We start from the raw sequence: 23,576 nt of genomic DNA on the forward strand, positions 1-23,576 counted from the left end.
TTTACGATGTCCTCGTTCACTTTCATTCATCCAGCGCGTAAACTCGGTCAGTCCGACAGTGTGTTTCCAACCCTACCTCAACACACTCCCATATCATTCTAGGGTACTGAAAACTGACAGGTAAGGGCGGGGCATATCAACATTTTTTATTCTTCGTATTTTCTATCGGCCAGATGTCAAGATATAACGGAAAAGTAGCCTAAACATGGCAGAAAGCTAATGGCAAACGCGCCACTGGTGGTGATTCTTTAACCGGCATCCTTCGCTCTTATTTCCCTCTCTGGGTATCAGGTGCAGTGAGTTTCTAAAAGTTGATCATGCTTATTTATGTTATTATATATGTTATAAGGCCACATAGTGTAAATTTGCACAAGCGTACGCATGTTTTCGTTTAGCTTTGTTTCCGCTTTTAATCAACTTGCACTATTTTTGTTTGACAGTGCGCAACTGTCACCTAACGTTAACAAAAGCCCCCGTGTAGATTTTCTCCGAGGGACCTGATGGCAGGCCACGTTCTTACCGTGTTGTAATTGTGTAATAAATTGTATCATCAACAAAAAGATTGTTGCGGCTTAGTGTTACACAATGTAGTAGGCTAACTGTGCCAGGTCGGCAAAGGCATTTGTCTGAGGGCAGGAGTCCAAGGAGAGGTCACTCAATAAAGATTTGAAAGGTACTTAGCATAGTGTTCGTTGGCCAGTGAGGGTTTTACATACTAAGATGCTTCTTCTTTCAATTTATTCGCTTATAGTGGCCTAATGTGTTACATTTTGACTAGTCTCCTAGGCCTGCTTGTGTCTAAATGAAATGGAAGGTTGTGTCTGTATTCCACATGGGGTTCAAATCTGTTCAAGGTAAAAACAAAAACATAAATACATAAAAAAAAAACTGGTGTAAGACTTTAGTATGGGGATAGGCCATAAAGAACTTCCCATCTAGCTGCTATAATGCGAGGCTATGGAGAGCCGTGATGTTGTCATGGTTTGACATAGCTAGACATCTTTTGGGTTATTGTAATTGCTGCGCTTGGACAATAGCTTTGTTAAGTTCATGAGACATTGTATGTAGACTATATTTTTGCGTCACTATGTCGGACAGTCTTGCGTGTTGATGTGTTTATGGTTTATTTGTTGATGCGACTTCAATACGCTCGATGTTTCTGAAACATCGCCTTAACAGTCGCATGCCTCAGCGCCACGACCTTTCCCCCAGTTTCCAGTGGCACCGGCAAGTCATGTGATCACGGGAACGACGCTGGGGGATGGGGAAGAGGCATAGGGTGGAGAGGAGGTAAGGCTGTGTTAGGAATGTTAGAAAGTGTCGGGATCGTCACCCTGAATGTTCTTCAGGCAACATCTTTTGGAAACTGCGTTTTGCGTTTTCGAGTAATGAAACAGTTATTTCCCACATAAATGGTCTCATTGCAAGCACTTAGCAGCGGCGGACCACACAGCTTGCTGAATTAAATATTCCATTCACATTGGCGAAAATGGAATGAAGGCTACTTATTTGTTGTGATGCAGTGTTCTGTTCAAATGGCTTTGTTGTTTTCTGCCACCTCAGCCCCAAGGAAACCGTTTCCATGGCCACGCTGTATCGTCGAACTACGTTAGCTTGTGGACAGGCGATTAGGTGTAGACATGGCTATGTGTGTAGAGTATTAGAATCAGATCACTTGCTGATCAACTCAGCATCAACTTAGTTATACCCCCCTGTTATCTTTAAGAAATATTCATTCCCCTTACTTTTTGCCTTCTGATATTAAGCTGTCAAACTAGTTCACCTCACTCAGGATATTGTTGCATTGTAATTACAGTATGCCTACCAAAAAGAACAAAATATCAAGTGCACAATAGATATGGTGGTCCCCTAACTGTATGGCCAGAAGAAGAACTTGAGATAAAGTGCCATTTCACGGTGACAACAAAGAAATAGCAGTAGTAGATTTCACACTCTTCTTCACAGTCCTTGTTGAAAATGTTGTGTATGTTTATTGTTTGCACCAACGTACCACAAAACATTCCTCGTAGGTGAAAACCTACTTGGCAGTAAAAACCTTTCTGATTCTGATTCTGAAAAAAAAAACGTTTCTTATCAAAGAGATAACGAAAGCTACCATTTTGTTCACACGAAGAGCAGTAGATGTGACGACAATCCAAAAGTGACTGTGAGTTGTCAAAGTTGAAAGTTGTCCAGTGAACGTTTATTATGCATTCTAGGTATGCTCAGAATACATATATATACTGTATGTAGTAGGCTATACATAGGGTGTGGTGGTGCAGTGGTTAGTGTCACTATTTTTAAGCAGTTGACCCAGGTTTGCCGCAAGTGGTCTGTACGTCGCTTTGGATAAAAGTGTTTGCTAAATACCAGTTCCTTATCTTTTACTCAGACAGACTTCTAGTCAATACCCTTGGGATCAAATTACTTGTGGAACTTGTTGTACAACCTAACAATCACAATTATATTCATAATTCAATTCATAAAGTTCTTTTTCAAAGCAAGTAGTAAGTCTGTGCACAGTGTGCAAAGAGTCACAGGCGTATTTATGTTCAAGTTCACAGAACTAAATACAATGCTTTTGTATTTATATGACATGAACTGATGGAGTAGATTAGAGCTGACTGGTGCTGCTCTTGTATATGTGCCCCAGACAGTAAGCACCAGCAGCCACCATGGCAGAAGCACACCAGGCAGTGGCCTTCCAGTTTACTGTGACCCCTGATGGCATTGACCTACAGCTGTGCCACGAAGCCCTGCGACAGATCTACCTCTCCGGCCTGCACTCGTGGAAGAAGAGGTTCATCAGGTTCAAGGTGAGATGCTCTACAACTGCACATATTAGGAACCTCCAATTCATTTATGAAAGTTTTTTGTTGTTTTTTAACAATTTTCTAAAGAATCCTTTGTAGAATTTGTTTACAAATGATTCTTTGAAACAAAGACTAAACGAGAATGGTGTGTAATATAATGTAATGCTGCTCTAAATGTATGTCAACCCGCCGAGCTTACATCAATAACACTGTGGCATGTCTGTTTCGCCTCCAACCCAGAATGGGATCATGACTGGAGTGTACCCCGGGAGCCCGCCTGGGCTGGTGGTGGTGTTGGTGGGGTACATGTCCTCCACCAAATACGCTCAGCTGGATCCAACGCTGGGCCTCTTCACCAAGCTGGGGGCTCACTTGCCCGTCAGGTAAAACCATTGTGATCCTCTGTGTTGATCTAGAGGGGTCTGTGTGAATAGACCACGTGAAGAGACTGTCTTTGCCAACCTTGTGATGAGTAATGCCAATAAATCACATTGAACTGATTTGAGAGGACGGTGCCAAGTCATTCGGATGTGATAGAGGATGCGATAGTGGATGCCTGTTTAAGTTTAACTCCAACTCTGATGGCAGTAGGTCAACTTTTTGAAGTTGTTTGAATAGCGTCGAATAGCAAGGAGATCAATATTGTTACACTTTCTCCTGATGTTCTTCTGCTAACACATACAAAAAATTGTGTGCAGTGCTAATGTTCAAAGTTCAACAAAGAAAATATTACTCAGTCAATAATGCGTTTGTTTGCCCAAAACCGTAAGCTGTTGTGCCATCTGACCTTACAGTGTATTTTCCATACGTTTCATATCAGTGATTGCAGGCAGAAGACTATTGTTTGCCTTTATTTGCACCTGATGTTCCCTGTTTTTTACATAGAGTCCACTTTTTCTTTGTAAGCACTGTTATCTGGTGCCATATCTCTTTTATGACATAAGTAGTCTGTTATCAATAAGCTGCTGTTTCTGAAGGTACACAGTATTATTCATGGGGAGATTTGGTAATTTGGTTTGCTTAGTGTTTGAAATGGATTTCGCTGTGTACAAAGCATGATTCTGACTGATTTGGTTTTATTTTTAGAACTAGGTGAAAGGTTACCATGCGGTAACCCAGAAGGAGGTGCTGTTGTGTAATGCTTCTGTGTTACTTGGTTGCCGTGAGGGATAGTGAGATGGATAGCTGTGGGCTGACCAAAGGCATTATACTATGTTGAAAGTATGGTACTATGCAGATTTATTCTTTTAACCTATGAATGTACAGTTTTTAGTTTATGATTGTCTACAAATAATCTTTTGATGTCCTTATTGTTTTATGGAATGGGACAAAGGTGTAGTGTTGAAAGGAATCAATATATCTAGGGACTGAATTCTCTGGAACTTCCTGGTGAAGTCAAAGTACAAACAGATCCAAGATTGAGATCAGTTACTGGAAGTGCTTCACTTTGTTCACATATTAACATCTGGAGGAAGTGTTCCTCACAGGTTTTTTTCCACTATTTCTTAATCACATCACCATGGGGTAGTGGGTTCTGGTGGGTTGTACAGTACTCAGAATTACAACATCCACTACATAAGTATGAAGGTAGTTTGCTCTCTAGAGACACGTGTGCAGCTGAAGCAAAAAGGGCAATGTCACATTTGTGTGCTGTGTTTGTGTGTGTGTGTGTGTGTGTGTGTGTGTGTGTGTGTGTGTGTGTGTGTGTGTGTGTGTGTGTGTGTGTTAGGCATGTGAGTGAGAGAGCAGTACATGAACTCTCTTTCAACCAGAATTTATGCAATGCTACCTGACACGATTAGCTTTTGTCAATTCTTCTGTTTGCTATGATGTGGCATGCCATGATAATGTCACTGTGCAAGATAATGAAACTCAAAGGAGTCTCTTTTTTCTCCCTCTGTATTTGGTCATTCACTAATTCTCATTATTAATATATATATTTGTATGAATACACAATTATCATATATTTGTATTTAAACCAATATTGTTTTTAGCAGTTTGTTTATTGTCAGTATTGCTGTGTTGAGTGTTTTTTCCCTCTCTGCAGTAAGTACATGTCAGACGACAGCCAGCATGTGGTCGGGGGCGTACTGGTTGGCACGGGTCTGTGGGTGACCGTCATCTTCATCATGAGGAACGCGCTGAAGAGCCTTCTCTCCTGGCACGGCTGGATGTACAACCCCCACGGCCGTATGTCCATAAGAACCAGCATCTGGATGGTCAGTACAAGACCGCTGAGGGCCAGTCTCAGTTCTCAGACAATGTCTTGGTTGACGACACTAACATATCATTGTGATTGACATGTGTCCCTGCCTGACAGTCAGGCAATATATCTTTCTTTTTGCTTTGGGCGGGGATAGATAGGACACATATGGTTGATAACCCCTGCCCTAACTAAAACCGAGTGCTTAGCACAACACCACAGCTGTTTAAAGTGCCGATGTCCAAACTCAGCACAGCAAGCACAGCGCACATGTGTACACAACAGCTTTTTTGGGCGCTCTGTGCTCACGCAGTACGTTTGATCTGTCATCATCTGCAGGTCCTGGTCAGGCTGTTCTCTGGGAGAAAGCCCATGCTGTACAGTTTCCAGAGTGCCCTGCCCCGGCTGCCCGTCCCCGCCGTGAAAGACACAATGACACGGGTAAGAGGCACTCATCTCGCTCTCTCTCGCTCTCTTTCTCTCTCTCTCTCTCTTTCTCCACAATCCTTCAAACAGTGCTCAGGAAGCCATGGCGCTTATAATGAACACTCTGTAGGTGGTCGAGAAGGAGAAGCTGATGGCCACAAGCACCTTTTTTGTTTTTGAGCATGGAGAGTGACATGATACAGACAGAGGGCCATTGTGAATGAATAAGGCCTCTTGATGTTGGGTGACAAATAGGAATTTTAAAGCAGTGGGCTGAAGAAAAGTAAGAAACATCACCTGATATGCCCCTGAGCTGTGCTGAGTATTTAGACAACCCCCTTTGTGTCTCCTCCACAGTACCTCGAGTCAGTGCGGCCGCTCATGGACGACGAGAAGTACACAAGGATGGAAGGTCTGGCCAAAGACTTCGAGAAGAACCTCGGCCCCAGGCTTCAGTGGTACCTCAAACTTAAGTCCTGGTGGGCCTCAAATTACGTACGTCACTTAGCTTTTGTTTTATTTCAAGTTTGAAAACGTTGACATTTTTTGATTATTTATTTCGTTTATTTTACTTGCTGTTATATTGTAGGTGAGTGACTGGTGGGAAGAGTACATTTATCTCAGAGGCAGAGGACCCATAATGGTCAACAGCAACTACTACGCCATGGTAAGTGTCCATACTGTCATACATATGAGTCTCTACTATACCATACTGTCATACATATGAGTCTCTACTATGCCATACTGTCATACATATGAGTCTCTACTATACCATGCTATTCACATTTACCCTGCAGCCATAAGTGAAACAAGTTAGTTGCTCTGTTTATTTGTGGCTACTGATGAACACAGTCATGATAAAGTTCCTCTAAAGAATGATAACATGACTGAGAGAATAAAGAGAGACAACAAGAAAAAGCAAAAACATGTCAGATGAACCAGAATCACATGTCTGTGACTGATGACTCTCTGATGTAATCCTGTAGCTTGGATGATATTTGTCTAATTGAGTCTAATGCCAAATAGGATTAACTACTTTGCTGCTATGACCTAAGTGTCAAATCCCAAATCAGTTTGAATCGCATTAAGACAGTCTTAGCAGTTTGCACTACACAACCCTATTTGCGTATGTTGGTTGGTTGGTCAACTACAGTTAAATTATTGCACTCATCATTGGCTGTTAACAGTCGTATTTTGGTGGTGAGAGTGTAAAATACAGGAGCCGTTTGTTCAACTGGTATTGAAGATCTGGGCCCGTATTCACAAAGCATCTTAAGACTAAATGTAACTCCTAACTTGCTGATTTAGGAGAAACTTCCAAAAATAATGGGTGTGTCAGTCCTAAATGTTTTTGAACACTAAGGCCAACTCCCACAAAAACAATACAATTCCAGTTTCAGTTTCAGTTGGCATCATTCCATGTTACAATGTTTTGGAATTCAGAAGCAGAACTAGAAATGTTGCATAGGAGTGTGTAAGTCAGATGACCTCCGCACAAAGTGTGAGAAAGAGCTTTGACAGTTCATGACATCAAGAGCCCCAGGGCACGATACCCTCCTACGGAAAGTGGCAGTTTCTATCAGTCCACGTTACAATGTATTTGAATGCAGATGCAGAATCACTGAAAAGATACTGTCTCAATCACAATGAATAATTAAAGAGCTTGTAAGGGATGCAATGCGTCACAAACAAACTGAAACAACCCACTCAGTGCTGAAATGGAATTTAATGGAACGTCTTTGTACAAATAAACTATCGCTAGCTCCTGTCTACACAAACTCATTGTCATACAGATGCATTTTGAAAACTGTGCTTAGATACTCTGTCTGAGGGCAGCGTATTCCATTATTATTTAATTTGTCAAATATTTATTGTTTTTTGCAATAGGCTATTAAGTGCATGCCTACTCACCAGCACAGACTTGTCAATCATCAAACAATCATGAAGGTCATTGCAGCAAGCTTGTGCATGAGACTTGGCCTCAGTCATAGCAACAGAGTCTTTCTCTTAGCTTAGGAGTTCTCACTTTTCCTTTGTTAAAGTTGGTGGCAGCAGCTTTGTGAATAGGATTTAGGAGAAAACTTCTCGTTAGAAACTTTTAGTGCAACTTTGGTGTACTCTTAGTGGTAAGATAAAATGCTTTGTGAATACGGGCCCTGAGCCTTGAGATGTGTTGTTTTGGTACCCTGGTTACCCTCTGTGTGTGTGTGTGTGTGTGTGTGTGTGTGTTTGTGTTGGTGTGTGTTTGTGTTATAGTATGTTACCCTGGATTCCTGGAAGCAACACTTCCCCCATCTGTCTCATAGTTTTTCCAGAACTGTGCAAAACACTCAAGAACCATAGAGGTGGCTCAGTCAAATCAGTTTCTCTTTTGCGTTCCCTTTCCATTTAGCACTGTTATTGTACTGTGACATCTGCACATGCCAGGCCCTTTTCATCTTACATCTTATCTCTCCTCCTCCTCCGTCCTTCTCTGCACCCAGGACTTCCTGTACGTCTTCCCCACCCACCTTCAGGCTGCCCGCGCAGGTAACGCCATCCACGCCATCATGCTGTACAGGAGGAAACTGGACCGGGCCCAAATCAAACCGGTAGGTCCTCCTCTCCTCTCCATCTTTAGAGGTAGTAAGGAACTGATGACTAATCCCAGTCATTTGAACGGACTCGAAGCAAACAACGATGCCATGGTTGTAATCACTGCTTCAAGGAAGACAGATGTCACGCTTGAGAATGTTATGATTTACTCATTTTGGCTGTATCTTTTTACTTTCTGTACCTTTCTTTAAGACGCACTCTGTGTGATATGAATTGACACTGCTGTGAGAAACTGAGTGTTCCCTCCACAGTACTTGAGGAACTGAAACCCTCCTATAAAAAGCACATATATCCCTCCCACCCTCTGTTTTTTCTCTCTCTATCTTAATTTTCTGCCTCTTCCTTTTTACTGTCTTAATCTCTGTCTGTCTTTCACACATGTCTCTCTCTGCTTGATGCTGATGTGACCAGTGGCATATAAATGTTTGTTTGTTTGTTTGTTCCCTCCCCCCCGTCTCTCGGATGCTGCTCTGTGGCTCGTTGGGCCGCCCTGCAGATATACTTGCTGGAGAACCGAGTGCCGCTTTGCTCGGCCCAGTGGGAGCGGATGTTTAACACGTCTCGCGTCCCCGGCCAGGAGTCAGGTAAGAGCAGGATCAAGCAAGCCAGTCAGCAGCGGATCCATCCCCCGGATCCACCATCCTCAAACCAACCCCACCCCACCCCCCCGTTCATCAAACTCCACTCTGGCCCCAGTCCAGGCCACTAGCACAACCAAAGCAAAGAAAAGTCTTTGAATTCTGTTTTTGTAGTTATTGGTTTAAGATTTGATCTGTAGGTGAGTGTATATTTCTAGGGGAGTTAATGTTTAGATACCAGCCTTGTGCTGATGCTTTCCCATTGGTGGAGTTGTGCTGGTGGTATGAATGGACAGGGTGGATGTTTGTCCATGCTCGAACCCCAACATGCTCCTTCACTCTGCAGATCCGCCAAATCACTCCCCGTCCTTCTCTTCCAGTCCTTCTCTGTTTTTGTCCATTCACTCCCCATTTTTCTCGTTCGCAGCAGAAAGTCTCCCTTCCTCCCTCCTCCTTCTCTCCTCTGGTGTCTCAGCAGGTCGTCCCTGCCTCAGCAGGCCCAGCCTCGGCTCTCTCCACCCCCGTTTGTTTCCTGCTCATGTTCTGACCCCGTCGTTCTTGCTTTTTCCAGCTCATGCTTCTAAACACTATCCCCATGTGCTCGTCCCAGTACGAGCGAATGTTCAACACCAGTCGCACCCCGGGGGTCGACACAGGTAGAGTCTCCCAGAGCCACCTCCCCCCTTCCTGTCCTGCATCTCCCGCAACCCTGATTCAGACTGATCGCCTGGCCCTGAAACAACAAGCCACTGCATGCAGGGTCATACACCTCACCGCAATGGAGCCTGCGTTTGCAGCTGATTTTTGTCTTACTGATTTAATTGGACTGATTAATTGGATGTGGTTTGGAAGTCAGGACCCGTATTCACAAAGCATCTTAAGGCTAAAAGTAGCCCCTAACTTGCCAATTTAGGAGAAACTCCTTAACATAATGGACGTGTCAGTCCTAACTTTGGGAATTTTTTTTGACTAAGAGTAATTCACAAAGCCCCTTACCGCAAAAAGTTGCACCTAAGTCTGGGAGAACTAAGAAGTAATCGAGAGGACTGCTAACTCACTAAGGCCAACTCCCAAACAAACAGAAAATGTCCTTTTCTATCATTCCATGTTACAATGTTTTGAAATTCAGAAGCAGAACTAGACATACCGCATAGCAGTGTGTAAGTCAGATGACCGCCGCGAGTGTGAGAAAGGGCATAGTTTATGGTTTATGACCATCAAGGGCCCCTGGGCACAAACACCTCCTGCGTGCACAGCATGCACAACAAGAAGCAACTCACCGTCCAATCATCCTGTGCTTACATGACATATTTAATACCTGGAAATTGCCTACAGGAGTCACCCTACATCAATACATAATGCAATAAGCTACATTAATGTATTTGAATAGCCAACAAATAGTACATTAAATAGCACTCCTTCACAGCACAGTACAGCATGCGCTGTTTGTAGCCCACAACAGCTAAACATGGCTGCCCAACCATAAAACCACAAAGCTGCGTTTGTGAGCATTTCACTGGGGTTTTCAAGCAGGCACCTTCCTTCATCAGTGTTTCGTTGAATTAGGTCCAGACCTACCCTCAACAAGATTTCACATATGTTGAGGTTTTAATCCATGGCCCCAACTGGTCTGTAACTGCCTCAGCCACAACCACTGGTGTGGTTTTTCAGCAGCCTCAGACAGCCTCGAAAACCAAAATCCAACAGAAGAGTTGTGGTTGTTTTAGCTACAAAGCCTCTAACACCTATCTCTTCTTATCTTGTGTGTGCTTGCCAACCTTGCTCCCTCGCTTTCGCTACCTGTTCCACATATTTTAGCTTCTTCCTTTCAAAGACATGCTCAATCAATGGGACTCATTAACTCACTAAAGTAAACAATGTGCTCACATTCAGAATGCAACACCATGTCTAGTCTCATAGCAGTACTGTTTGTACGTGCTTGTATTTAATCATTTTTGTAATGCAATTTCCTCAGCTGGATATTCAGATATGACCACAGTGCAAGCTGTGCTACAGTGGGCTATAAAACGTTAATTATCCAGACTTTTATATGTAAAAATGCTATTCCAAACCGAAGATCCTGCTGCGCTGCGGTGGCGGTCATAATTACTGTAAAAGATACCATATCAATCACGATGGAATAATTGCTTGTAAGGAAAAATAAGATCAACCAACCAAAACAACCCAGTCAGTGCTGAAATTGAATTCATTTGATTGTAAAGTCAAACTAGCTCCTATGTACACAAACATGTTCTCATAAAGATGTATTTTTAAAACTGCAAAGAAACTCAGTTTGTGGGTAGCAAATTCCATTATTATTATTTGTGTAGCCTATGTCACCTATTTATTTATTTATCAGCTATTAAGTGCATGCCTACTTACCAGCACAGACCTGTCACTCAACCAATCAACAAGCTCTTTGGAAGCGAGATTGTGCGTGAGACTCGATATCAACCATAGCAACAGAGTCTTTCTCTTAGGAGTTCTCACTTTTCCTTTGTAAAAGCTGCTTTGTGAATAGGATATAGGAGATAAAATGCTTTGTTAATACGGGCCCAGATGTCAGTGTAAATGGTAAACATGGTATATGTGGCAAGGGGAGGATATTGCTATGGTCCGAAGCCCTCGGTGTTTTAATCAGTTAGGTTTCCCGCCTGGAGGATGTCATCGAGATAGTATTTTACTTTCTAACTAGGTTTTATCATTTGAGTTAGACTTGTTGTTCCTGTAAGGGTGTGGCTGAGTATGACCTGCTTTGCTGTGTCACATAGAACAGAAAGTACACTTCATGGATGATAATGGCACAGGGACAGTTGGGAGATATCACACATTAGACATGCGTCCCGACATGAAAAAGGGAACAAAACTGAATATAAATGATCTTAAAGGGACATTCTGGATGCAATGCAATCTATATGTTATGTTTTGGTACTCAGCATAACAAGATATCTGTGTGCACAGATAGATATATAGATCAGGTATGCAGAATTATAGCTTGTGTTTTACTGGGTGGGACTTGTGGCTGAACACTGAAGGGAGGGGCTCGAAATGCCTAATGCCTGTGACTGACCAACGTTATATTTAGGAAGGGGCTAGTTCTGTTCCATTCTGGACATATTTTGTAGCTCATCCTGGTCCTGTGTCCAAAATCAGTCAACAAATGAGATTGTGGACACCACAACACCGGCCGGCTCTGAGGGCAAAGTGTGCCAGTTTGCTGCATGTGATCTCTCAGTATCTGACTAACGATTTTTTTGGGAACCACTGAGGAATCTTTCCCTGTTTTGGTGTGGATCTGAATGAACAACCATCAGAGCTTCCTTCATGGGGTCATCCACTCATCTTCTCTCCTTCCATTTTCTCCCCCTTCCATCCCTGCTTCATTATCTGCATCAGTCAGTTAGAATTCATTAGCTTAACAAGTAGTTGATCAGCCTCATCCAAAAATGGCCTCTGTGGTGTCTCAGCAAGACTGAACTTAGTCTCCTACAGTGACCTCAGCAGTTGTGTAACGCCTAACCGAATCCAGCTGTTTAGTAGTTCAGGTTCAGACTTGAAGCTGAATTTCTTACTGGGCCATTTGTGGATGGGACTGAGCTAAATTATGTTCTGCCTTCTGCTCTTTGAGACTCAGTTAATATGTGTTGTGCCTGTTGCAAAAGTTCCAGTTAGTCTGTTTCATACTGTATATGAGAAATATAGATGCCTTCCACTCATCCCTATTCCTCTCCCTCCCACTCTGCCCTCCTGACCGGCTGTGTGATCAGACACCATCCAGCACGAGGCAGAGAGCAAGCACATCACCGTCTTCCACAGGGGCCGTTACTTCAAGGTGTACGTCTTCTACGACGGCCGCCTGCTCCTGCCCAGGGAGATCGAGCAGCAGATGGAGCGCATCCTTGCCGACAAGTCTGACCCACATCCCGGCGAACACACGCTGGCCGCGCTCACTGCCGGAGAGAGGTAGGGACGCCTCAAACACAGACAGTGAGCCAGGAAACATCAACAGGAATTCTGCCTCATTTTTATGATCAATTACTGAGAGAGAAACTTTATTTTATACTGCCTCTTCATTTGAAGTCATCTTCTCTTACACAAGGGCTATATGTCAGAATATGTTTGTGTTACATAAAATGCCATATCAATAAAGAAAAAAATATTTAGACAGCTATTTTCAGAAATATATTGACTGAAAACAAATTGTTGTATTTCTTAGAAGTTCATTATTCTTCCATGTGATGTGGCGTCTCATGTGCCCCCTCTCTCTCTCTCCTGCCCCTCACACCCCCCACCGCATGTCCCCAGGGTGCCCTGGGCAAACGCACGCACAGAATACTTCAGCCGTGGGAAGAACAAGCAGTCGCTGGATGCCATAGAGAAGGCTGCTTTCGTTGTGACTCTGGATGACACGGAGCAGCGCTACGACACCGCAAACCCCGTAGAGTCCCTGGACAGCTATGCCAAGTCCCTGCTTCACGGAAAGTGCTACGACAGGTGAGTCCATGTGGATCTACAGTAGGCTATTGCAGATATTAAAAAGTGTATGTGACTGTCAAATTCTTATTTCATTGGTAAATAATCAACTGTGTTTTTTGTTTGGTTTTCTGCTAGAGTAGCTGGACAGTAGCCAATACAAACATCTATATCTGAAGTATCTGTAATAGCCAATCTGTCCTTAACTTCAATCTGTGCCACAATAAAAGGATGGTCAGAAAAGGCTAGAGGATTTCCTTTGTTGTGTTTCTCCATCCAGGTGGTTTGATAAGTCCTTCAACCTCATCGTGTTCAAAAATGGAACCATGGGTCTGAATGCGGAGCACGCATGGGCCGACGCCCCCATCGTTGGCCATCTCTGGGAGGTAGAGCATGATAGAAGCAGGAAGGCGCAATCACGTTCACCCCACTGCAGTTACAAATACAACAGTCACAGGGGTTTTAGATGTTCTACAAAAACAAAGGATTTTTCAAAGGCAAAATAGTGAAAAGGGCCACTTTAAGCTGAAATTACATTTAAAAGTCACTGAATTGCACTGAAACTCTAGTGTATTGTGTCAGTAAGTTACATGCTACAGATGAGAATATAATCGGCAAAGCTTTTTGTTAGTGGATGAGTTGAACATTGCTCATTGACTTCAACTCAACCTCACAGTAAGGATACTTCTTTTAAGTTTAGTTTAGATATGAGTTTATGTATATGACTTGTGTTAGAATATGGTCTAGGCGCAAAGAGTTGTATATTGATAAAAAATAACTGCTGTGTTGTAGCATGTGTTGTCCATGGACCCTGTAAATCTGGGCTATGCAGAAGATGGCCACTGCAAGGGCAAAATGCACCCCAACCTGCCTGGGCCCCAAAGGCTGCAGTGGGACATCCCAGAAGAGGTGAGGCACTGTGGACTAGCATCTGTCACTGTTTCCAGACTACACATTTCAATATGATTGAATAATACAGCAACCTATGCATCTAACACAGTGGTTCTCAAAGTGGGGGGCGCGCTCCAGGGGGGGCGCGATGTCACAGACGGAGAAAAAAAAAAAAACGACCGCCGACCTGTCACTGGTTAGTGAAAGCTCCCTCAGTGGCGAAATGCAAGGGGCTGGACTGACCCAAACAAATCAAATACTGTTTTGCTCCTGATCCACCAATCAAAACGGAGTCTTATCATTTGAACGCGAGTTGCACCCAAGCTTCCGAGTATAAAAAAAAACCGCAGGCATGGTAAGCGCTCACCCTGAGACAACACTCTGCAGAGTTTGTTCAATGTCTCTTGTTTCCTCTATCATTCAGATATTCATTGCTTAATAAACAGTCTTTTTAAAGACTCACTCCTTCCTTAGTAATACCTTACTGCACTTGCAGTAGGTCTATTCGTAGCCTATTCTAAGGAGTAATTTGCTCCAGTCTTTTGAAAAAGCTCGTAGCCCCGAGAGCTAGCCTAGCTAGCTACCTTCTTTCAACTGCAGCTAGCCCTTTTCTCCTTAACATCTACCTTTACATTTTTCGATCATCCACCGTGTTGCAACAAATAAAACACCAGCACTTGAATACTATTTTGTGCTGTCCCTGTCTACATTGTGTACAGTTCGTTTTGTTAGGAATTATTGCCTAGCACAGCCTTATCCATTATTCGTGTGCAAGTCGTTCACAACCACACATACAAGAACACGACGAACTGAAATGAGAACTTTATTAACTTCACACACACTGTATCAGCAAACAAACACAACTATGGACAAGTTTCTGATTCGTAAAAGTCAGAAAGAGAAGCCTGTGGACTTCTTTAAACATAAACGTGATGGCCTCCAGCAACAACGAACCACCATCTCCAAGCAGTGTCTGGAGGCATCTTATGTAGTTGCTCATAGAATTGCTAAGCTTGGCAAACCCCATACAATTGCCGAAACACTGATTTTGCCGGCCGCACAACAAGTGTAGAATAATGACAGGAGCTAAACTCAGCGCAATACCGATGTCAGTATCTCGCTGAATATCAGAAATCAGTTTGGGTCCTACAAAGAGGACTACCGTTATTTGGCATGAGTTCGGGATCCATTTCCATCAGACATGAAAGAGCAGCTGAAGAGTGACAGTAGACTTAAGCATCTCCCCTCTTTCGTCATTCTGGGTAGCAATGATCAGCTTTGCGTTATAGCCTTAGAAATGCTCCTCCTTTTCGCGTCGAAGACTGACTGCGCTCAAAACTAAATACCGCAACCGCGCACAGATCGAGGATGACCTGAGGATATGTTTGTCAAACATTGCCCCAAGATTTGAGGACCTTTGCAGTGCAAAGCAGGCTCATGTCTCACATTGACAGACCTGTAGGATTTTTTTTGTAAAGATCACAAGAGGCCCATAATAATAACAGTATCCTAATGATAGCAATAATAATACTTATTATTATTATGATAATGATAATGATAATTATTATTATGATTATGATGATAATAATAATACAATAATAATAATTGGTCGATAATCATTAATTATAATAATATTAACATAATGATGGTGATAATAATGAATAGCCTACTGATAGGCCTACTATTACTGATGATAATAATAATAACAATAATAATAATAAATAGTTATAATAATTGTCTGTATGGGCCTAACAATAACAATAGCCTAACCTTGACATGTCAGGCCTATCAATAACAATATGCTATCTACGGTATCTATCTATCTATCTATATATGGTGGTGTAGTTGAGGGCGGTGGCGGCGGGCGGCGGGCCGCGGGCGGCGGGCCGCGGGCGGCGCGGGGGATGGGGGGGCCCCGACTACCCCTAACCAACTTTGGGGGGGCCCAGCTTGCAAAAGTTTGAGAACCCCTGATCTAACACAACCAGATTAATAAAATGAATGTAACTATTAAACCCATTTTATTAAGTCAGTACATTGTCTACAAGTTAGAGTACAGTGCACATGCACATAACACCCGTACGTGTGCTCCCTGGTTTTGGAGATAGCGGGAGAGGTGTTAGCACCTTGCTCTACCAGTTGATCCGCAGGAGCACTGCCACTGGGCTAGTTGATGTCTCTATACTCATGCCATGCTTCGCTGGCGTCCCCACAGTGCCAAAACGTCATCAACAGCTCTCTGAATGTAGCCACGGCCCTGGCTGACGACGTGGACTGCCACATCATCCCCTTCAGTGACTTTGGCAAGGGCCTCATCAAGAAGTGCCGCATTAGCCCCGACGCCTTCATTCAGATCACCCTTCAGCTCGCACACTTCAGGGTGAGAGGCATGCACTCATTCACAAGTACTAAACTGTACATACATACATACATACATACATACATACATACATACATACATACATGCATAGGTATATACGTATATACTGTATGTATGTCACTAAGGAATGAGTGTATATATCTCTATTCATATACCGTAACACATCACAACAAATGAAGGCAGATTTTGTTCCCATTGTACACTAGCTTTCTGGTACCAGACCTTACGCAACTAGCATTTCTTTCTGAGCTTGTCAATACTTGAAGTGATAGTCATTTTCTAATAGGTCTTTGTCTCACACTCACACACACCTGTAGACACACTAACATACACACTAGATAAAATGTTGGAATGTTGGTGATGTTGCACAATTTAATGAGAGAAAGACACACACCCAAACCAACCGACTCTTCACAAACTTCCTTGGATTCTCACTGTGAGCGGTCTGCATGTTCAGCTCAAATAAGCAGCTATGGGGCAAACTCAGGGTGTAGGGTGTGTCTTCTGACGCTTCAAGGGTGCAGCGATAGTTTCCACACCAGGCACTGGGAGCACGTGTCTCTCTCCACATCCATGAGTTGGCATCCGGTGGCTTTTGTTAAAGGGATTCATGCAAACGGGAACATCTCACTGAGGAAAGAACAGAAACGTTTTTAGACTCAGAGCAATAAAACAACCAAAATGACTGTCCATGTGTGCCGTAGTGATAACGACAACTGCGCTAGACCCCCCCCCCCCCCCGACAGCTGTCCATCTTATCACATGAGCCATTCACTCATTCTGTTTCGTCTACCAGATATGATTAGATTAGTAGGAATGCAACGTGGGCCCACGGTTCGGTATGTATCATGTTCTTTGGGCCACGGTAATAATACGGTTTCGGTATCTTTATATTTAAGAAAAAAATGTAATCACCCTTTAAACAATAAACAATTTATTTTGCCTCTAGACAAATAAAACGTTCTATTCAGAAAAATGTCAGCATGACTCCCTAGGCTTGGTTTCTGTCTCTACTACAGTGAGGTACCTTTCTCTTCCTCTGGAGGTTCCACTATTAGGGGAGAGGTAGACAGGGGGTCCGGATCAATTCCTTTTCAATTTCTCTCTCTGGTGTTTCAGCTTTAGAGCTGAAATGTGTGCGGGAAGGGACATTGTAACGTAAATTGTAAATGTTCCCACACAATTGATTTGAAAGACGCAGTGCCTCTTCAAATTTGCTTCTCTCTGTCTGGCTAGCATTTGCCATTGTCAAGTTGAGATCATTTTGTTTTTGTGTTTTGTGTTTTTAGTTTGTTTGTTTTTAGTTTCCCCTCTTCCTTAGTCTTCCCCCTAGCTTCCCAAAGCCATGGCCTTGGTGTTGTTAGTAGGCTCTACAGGTTGACCTACAGGAACACGACATGCAGATTTAATTCAGAATTCACAATTGTGCATCTGTCCAAGTGTTCCATTGAGGGTGATCTGTCTTTAAATGTGCTGTTGTATCACTGACATGCTTCTGCAGGACAAGGGGAAGTTCTGCCTGACGTACGAGGCCTCCATGACGCGCCTGTTCCGTGAGGGACGCACAGAGACCGTGCGCTCCTGTACACAGGAATCATGTGCCTTCGTACGCGCCATGATGAGAGATGAAACGGTATACTTCCCCAGAACGCACGCACACACACACACACACACACACACACACACACACACGTCTCAGTTTCACCCCACTGTATTACGTGCCCCCACACACAGACACACAAACCTCATCTATATAGAATGATTCCTGCATCCCTGTTTGTTTATATGTCTCCCTCTGTGTCCAGAGAGAAGAGAAGCTGAAGCTCCTGAAGGAGGCTGCAGAGAAGCATCAGAGCATGTACCGCCTGGCGATGACAGGCAAGGGCATTGACCGCCACCTCTTCTGTCTCTACCTGGTGTCCAAGTACCTGGGAGAGGAGTCGCCTTTCCTTAAGGAGGTTTGTGTGGCTGGATCTGACTTTCCTGAAGAACTGAGCTTAAACCACAAGTTTTCAAAGCAAGGGTTTGATAGTCTCTCTCTCTCTCTCTCTCTCTCTCTCTGTCTCTCACTCCTCTCCTCTGCTCTGTGTGTGTGGGTGCGTGCAGGTACTGTCTCAGCCCTGGCGGCTGTCCACCAGTCAGACTCCCGTCCAGCAGGTGGCACTGTTCGACCTGAAGAACCACCCTGAGTATGTGAGCAGCGGAGGAGGCTTTGGCCCGGTGAGTCCCACCAAAGAAGTTTAATGGGAGGGGCTCCTATGATTAAATATCTTTGATTCCACTCGTGATCAACACTCATGGCATGTCACGAGGCCTGAGAGCATGTGTGCATGAATATGAAAGAAACACATAACTGCACATTACTGCATTTGCCCCTCATGTTTGTTCAGTAAAATGTGTTTTCTGCCCAATACAGCAAGAGAAATTTTTTATTGTTTTAGCACTATATAAATACAATTGAATTGAATTACCTAGTTTCTCTCTCTACTGCTAATTACTGACGGCTTGTTTTTTTTTTTTTTAAGGCTAAATTTGAAGGTGTGTCATAGAGAGGTGTTGGGCCTGAAGGCCCCTCTCAGACAGGCAGTTGATGACTGTCTGCTCCTCTGCTCCTCATTGTAGGTGGCTGATGATGGTTATGGAGTGTCCTATATCATTGTTGGGGAAGATCTGATTAACTTCCACATATCGAGCAAAAGATCAAGCCCTGAGACGGTGAGTACACATGTTACATTAGTTCCATGACGTGTGATTGAGGACAGACCTAGTAATGACACCAAGAAGCTCTATTCATATAGCACTTTCTAATAAGTTTCAGGAAGTGCTTTTTAGAAATTAATTAGAAAAAATAACACAGAATAATACAGACTAGAAGTTTTCAACCTTTTTGGGGCAAGGGCACACCAAAGGCCAAACCATAATGTCAAGTAACATCAACTTATTTAATAATTAGAAATAATGAAATTATCTTAATAATTGTAAAAGTTGTAGATAAGTGACATAAATGTCATTTGTGTGTAAGAAACTGTAACACTTATATCACAGTAACTTGGTTGAGTAAGTAAATGACCAGTATACGTTGAAATGTCTCATATCTAGTTAATCTTGGTTTATGATATGTGCCATGATATGACATATATGATATAATAGCCATTTTGTGTTAAAGTGTTCCCTGATTTGATCTAAATAACACAAAAAAGGGTGAGATATATACAGTAGTGGGTATACAGTGACACAGCATTTGGCATGAGTATGCACATGTATTTTAGTGTGCTGCCTGATGGTGTTTCATTAAAACTAGCAAAAGCTAAATAAAGCCTCCATCACCATGTAAATATGTGACTACCTACAAACATTTTTAATTAAGAAGCAATGTCATTGGTGTATTTAAAAATACTATTTCACAGACATGTATAAAAACGCATTGGGTTACTCAAATTAAGAAAAGAAAATGTTTTTACAGACAAACATCAGAATGGACACTAAAGGCAGCACAATAATTGACAAACGATAAACCTTTGATAATTCGGTCACAATTTCTTTGAGATCTCCTAAAAGATATCTGTTTTCTTTTCTTTTCTTTCCCTCTCCCTCTTTTTTTGGCTCTTTCTGTTCTCAGGACTCTCATCGCTTTGGAACCAAAATCAAACAGGCTATGCGTGACATTTTGGAACTCTTTCAGCTTGATAAGAAAAATGTCAAATGATCTCTCTCTTTGCTTTTGAAACAAAGGAGGACACTTAAAAAAATAGGTACAGAGAGAGATGGAATCTTTTCTCGAACCTGTACAGATACACTGTTGGATTTAATTTATACAATTCAAATAATTATGAAAGGTAACTAGGAGGAAAAAAAGTGAAGCATTACTTCATTACGAATGTTTGATGTTCGTCTTTTGGTCTGTTTTTATTCAAAAGGGTTGTATAAGGGTTGGGACTGAAGGGCCAGTGGGAGGGGGTGGGGGGGCAGTGAGGGAGCTGCAGCCATCTTGGGGAGCTCTTGCCCGAGCCTTACCAGTGTGTGTAAGAGCCCTACTGAAGTCACCCCGCTGCTTTGTTGTAGGACCGACCAGTCAGCTGTCTCCTCTCTCTTAGCTGCCATGCTCTTCAGCGACACAAATAGTTACTGTATGTTGATTAACCTGTAGCTGTGACTCAGCACTTTTACGTGCCTCACTAAGCACAGTAGTGGTGGGTATAGTCGCCAGCTGCGAAGGAGGGGGGATGGGGCGGGGGGCGGGGGGGGGGGGGGTCATGGTGCACCTGTTTCCATGCCTGATGTAGCACCTGTTGAATGAGAGCATAATGCACTGGCATTGACAAGGGTGTGTGTGTGTGTGTGTGTGTGTGTGTGTGTGGAGGGAGGGGGTGTACCAGGACTCTGTGGTAGCAATATTTACTAGCAGTACCTTCAGCTCAGTCTCTTCATCTCAGCTGACCTTTGCACTTTTGATTGGCTTCGCTGTCCTCCGTTAATGGCCAGTTAACTCCAAACGCCAGCATTACTGCTGCCACAGGTCTGTGTGGTGCTCATATGCCCTATATCTGAATGTTCAAAGGGAGACTGTTCTTTACTGAACAACATAGTAGACCACTGCATTAGTTAGCATTTCTGTGGTAGAAATCACTCCACAATATTTTAGATGTTTGGGGAAGGTGGGTGGGTGGGTGGGTGTGTTGACGTTGATTTCCTCAACAGAAAATGAAGACTGTATTTGTGGGTGAGTCTGAGAATGCTCTGGAATCGAGGTCTGTCGGCGTGATGTAAAGAGAATGAGAGAATGCTCTTTCATATTCAAGAACAAATGAAGCTTGGTGTAATAGGAATTAAATCATTTTTATCTGTATATGATGTTCCACAGTGGGAGAACAGTGTGCTATTTATTCATCTGTTTTAGTCTTTAGTTCTTTTCACATGACAATGGTATGTTGGGGATTCTGTTTTGTTTTTTCTGGAGGGGAGAGGGCATTGATGGTTGTCACTGCCGTAACTTATATTCCTCATTTTAGATGAAATAATATGGACAAAGCAGTCAAGTGTACAGTTACGAAATGGTCAACACACCACAACATGTTTCCTTTCGAGGTATTCGAGATGGGAAATAGTTGTATTTTTCACCATAGTTTTCTATGTACATTTTTGCATGGTTTTGATGAAGAATGACGCTCACTGTATTAACATGAGCTGAGCAGCGGAGAAGCCAAAAGAGATTGGTTTTAAAATAAAATTTGAATAACCAAGAGGAGTGCTGAGTTGTCTTTTTTGTGGTTTTGCAAATGAGAGGTGTCTCTTCATTATTCCATCTAAGAACACGTTGTATCTGAAAGTTGTCAAAGCGTCAAAGCCTATGATGTGAGCAATCCGGTACACATTCACTTGTGAAAAATGATCTGAAAATGATAATAGAAAGCAGGCACAAGACAAGCCCTTTTAATTTTTCTTTTGACTTTGAGAGTTACAGGTTTCAGTTTTAGACTTGATTGATCTTTAATTTTCAGTTTTACACGCTGCTTACTTTACACACAAGTAGATAAGTATAACTCCCATTTGCACATATTGTACTCACCCATTACATGAATTTAGATGAACTTTTAAGATTTTTCAGATGTGTCCACTAGAGGGACTGTTTGAGTTGTAACCATGAGAGAGAAGGGGCAATGCGACCAAAGTTATTCAGACCACTTCCAGTAATATCAGTGATGGCCAAACTGAAGAGTGATGAGTGAAATATGCTCAGTGAACCTTCAAACTGGTCCCAATGCAGAGACCATGTGTCTGTTTGAAATCTCTCTCTGAGTGTGTTTACACTGCATGTCCAGCAGAGAGAGGTCAAAGCCTGGAAGATGGCGCAGACTTTTACTAAAGATGTTCTTAGAAAAAGAACCAGCTTAAAGTGTTCTTAGAAACAGAACAGTTTGTCTACGAGTTCAGAACATAGACTTGGGGTCTGTTTCATTCCTGAATATTCTCAGATTTTCACCACACATGCACACCTAACGCATGTAGGACATTCATTTCAAGGCCCCTCAAACTGATGATAGTTTTCACTCAATGAGATTTCTGCTTGCAAATTAACTCCTATGCAGCCCTGGCATGTACTGCAGACCTATAGGAATGTACACAGACTTGGATTCCCACCTATTTGAACTACGTTATGTGAATGAGTATGACAGAAGTGCAACATTCAGGTGCTTATCGTTTATTGTTCATTTTTAATTGTCAGGGCTGAGTGTGATGTGAGTGGAGAGCATTACATTTGGTTTCAGGCATGGCTGGAAGAAGTACATCTCTTCCACCCATCCTCCGGGACTCACCTTCCAACACCAGGTGGTGGCAACTCAAATGGACTCCAGTGAGGAGGCAGTTCCGCCTGCCTGCTTAAAAATAGCCCTGCTGTAGGAGGCCAGGGAGGGCCTGCGGGTGAGCAGGCGTGTGGGTGTGTTGTGGGGCGGAGGAAGATGTTTAAAGCCCTCGTGGGGTGACACATTTCTCAGCAAGGAGACACAGGAAGTCATTACAGGCGACAGAACCACCTTGATACACACACACACACACACACACCTCTGTGAATTCCTATACACATACATTCATACATACATACAGACACACACCCTCTTCTCAAGTCGGGCTACACCACAATAGTCGGCCCATGGTAGTCTGCACTTCCCCTGCCAGGCTTACATTTCAAGGCCACATTCCTGGCATCCATGAGCCCTTCAACAGCTCTATGCTCTTTAGACCTTTACTTAAACACGCCTGAACACCAGCCGTCTGTTAAACACGAGCCTTCTTAAGATGAAAAATAGCAACCTCTTTAGTATTAAGTATTAAGACACAACAAGATACTGATTTTCATTCCCTGCCCCCCAACACAAACCAATGCAGGGCACCTCATAAACTGAAGCTAACAAATGCACACAAACAGAAAATATAGCGTACAGTCCACTGTCCACAAACCCACAAACATATGTACACATATGCAAAAAAAACACAGGCTGCCCTTTGCAACTGAGCTAACAGTTCGCTGCTAGCATAACATAAAATTGTGTTTGTAATTGGCAAGCTGGAAAACCTATTCACTCTGACAGCCACTGAAACTTTAAACCTCAACTTGCACTTTCTAAAAGTAGCCCGTGAGAGAGGGCTCTCACCCTGTTGCTTGTCACCAGTTTAATTCTTGTCAAGATCAGCGCACATCACTTCAGACACAAACAACC

The 23,576-nt window shown here is 43.0% G+C and overlaps 1 protein-coding gene across 5 annotated transcripts; it reads left to right on the forward strand.

Annotated features, from left to right (window-relative positions):
• cpt1ab (carnitine palmitoyltransferase 1Ab (liver)) lies at nucleotides 1–20,592 on the forward strand. Of its 5 annotated transcripts, none has more exons than XM_031564356.2 (19): nucleotides 1–120; nucleotides 2,654–2,816; nucleotides 3,054–3,196; nucleotides 4,861–5,032; nucleotides 5,356–5,457; nucleotides 5,800–5,937; nucleotides 6,032–6,109; nucleotides 7,926–8,033; nucleotides 8,534–8,621; nucleotides 12,383–12,578; nucleotides 12,921–13,109; nucleotides 13,369–13,474; nucleotides 13,881–13,997; nucleotides 16,195–16,359; nucleotides 17,861–17,992; nucleotides 18,165–18,317; nucleotides 18,466–18,579; nucleotides 18,982–19,074; nucleotides 19,979–20,592. In XM_031564356.2, the coding sequence occupies exons 2-19, from the start codon at nucleotides 2,676–2,678 to the stop codon at nucleotides 20,063–20,065; spliced, it is 2,322 nt and encodes a 773-aa protein (XP_031420216.1). In that variant the 5' UTR covers nucleotides 1–120; nucleotides 2,654–2,675; the 3' UTR covers nucleotides 20,066–20,592. The 5 variants fall into 5 exon arrangements, with proteins under 5 accessions (XP_031420216.1, XP_031420219.1, XP_012687850.2 ...); XM_031564359.2 differs by lacking the exon at nucleotides 8,534–8,621 and adding an exon at nucleotides 9,187–9,271; XM_012832396.3 differs by having other exon boundaries at nucleotides 22–120; nucleotides 2,658–2,816.
• The last annotated feature ends 2,984 nt before the right edge of the window (nucleotides 20,593–23,576 follow it).

The sequence above is a fragment of the Clupea harengus genome, chromosome 3 (genome assembly GCF_900700415.2).
Source record: "Clupea harengus chromosome 3, Ch_v2.0.2, whole genome shotgun sequence".
NCBI lineage: Eukaryota > Metazoa > Chordata > Actinopteri > Clupeiformes > Clupeidae > Clupea > Clupea harengus.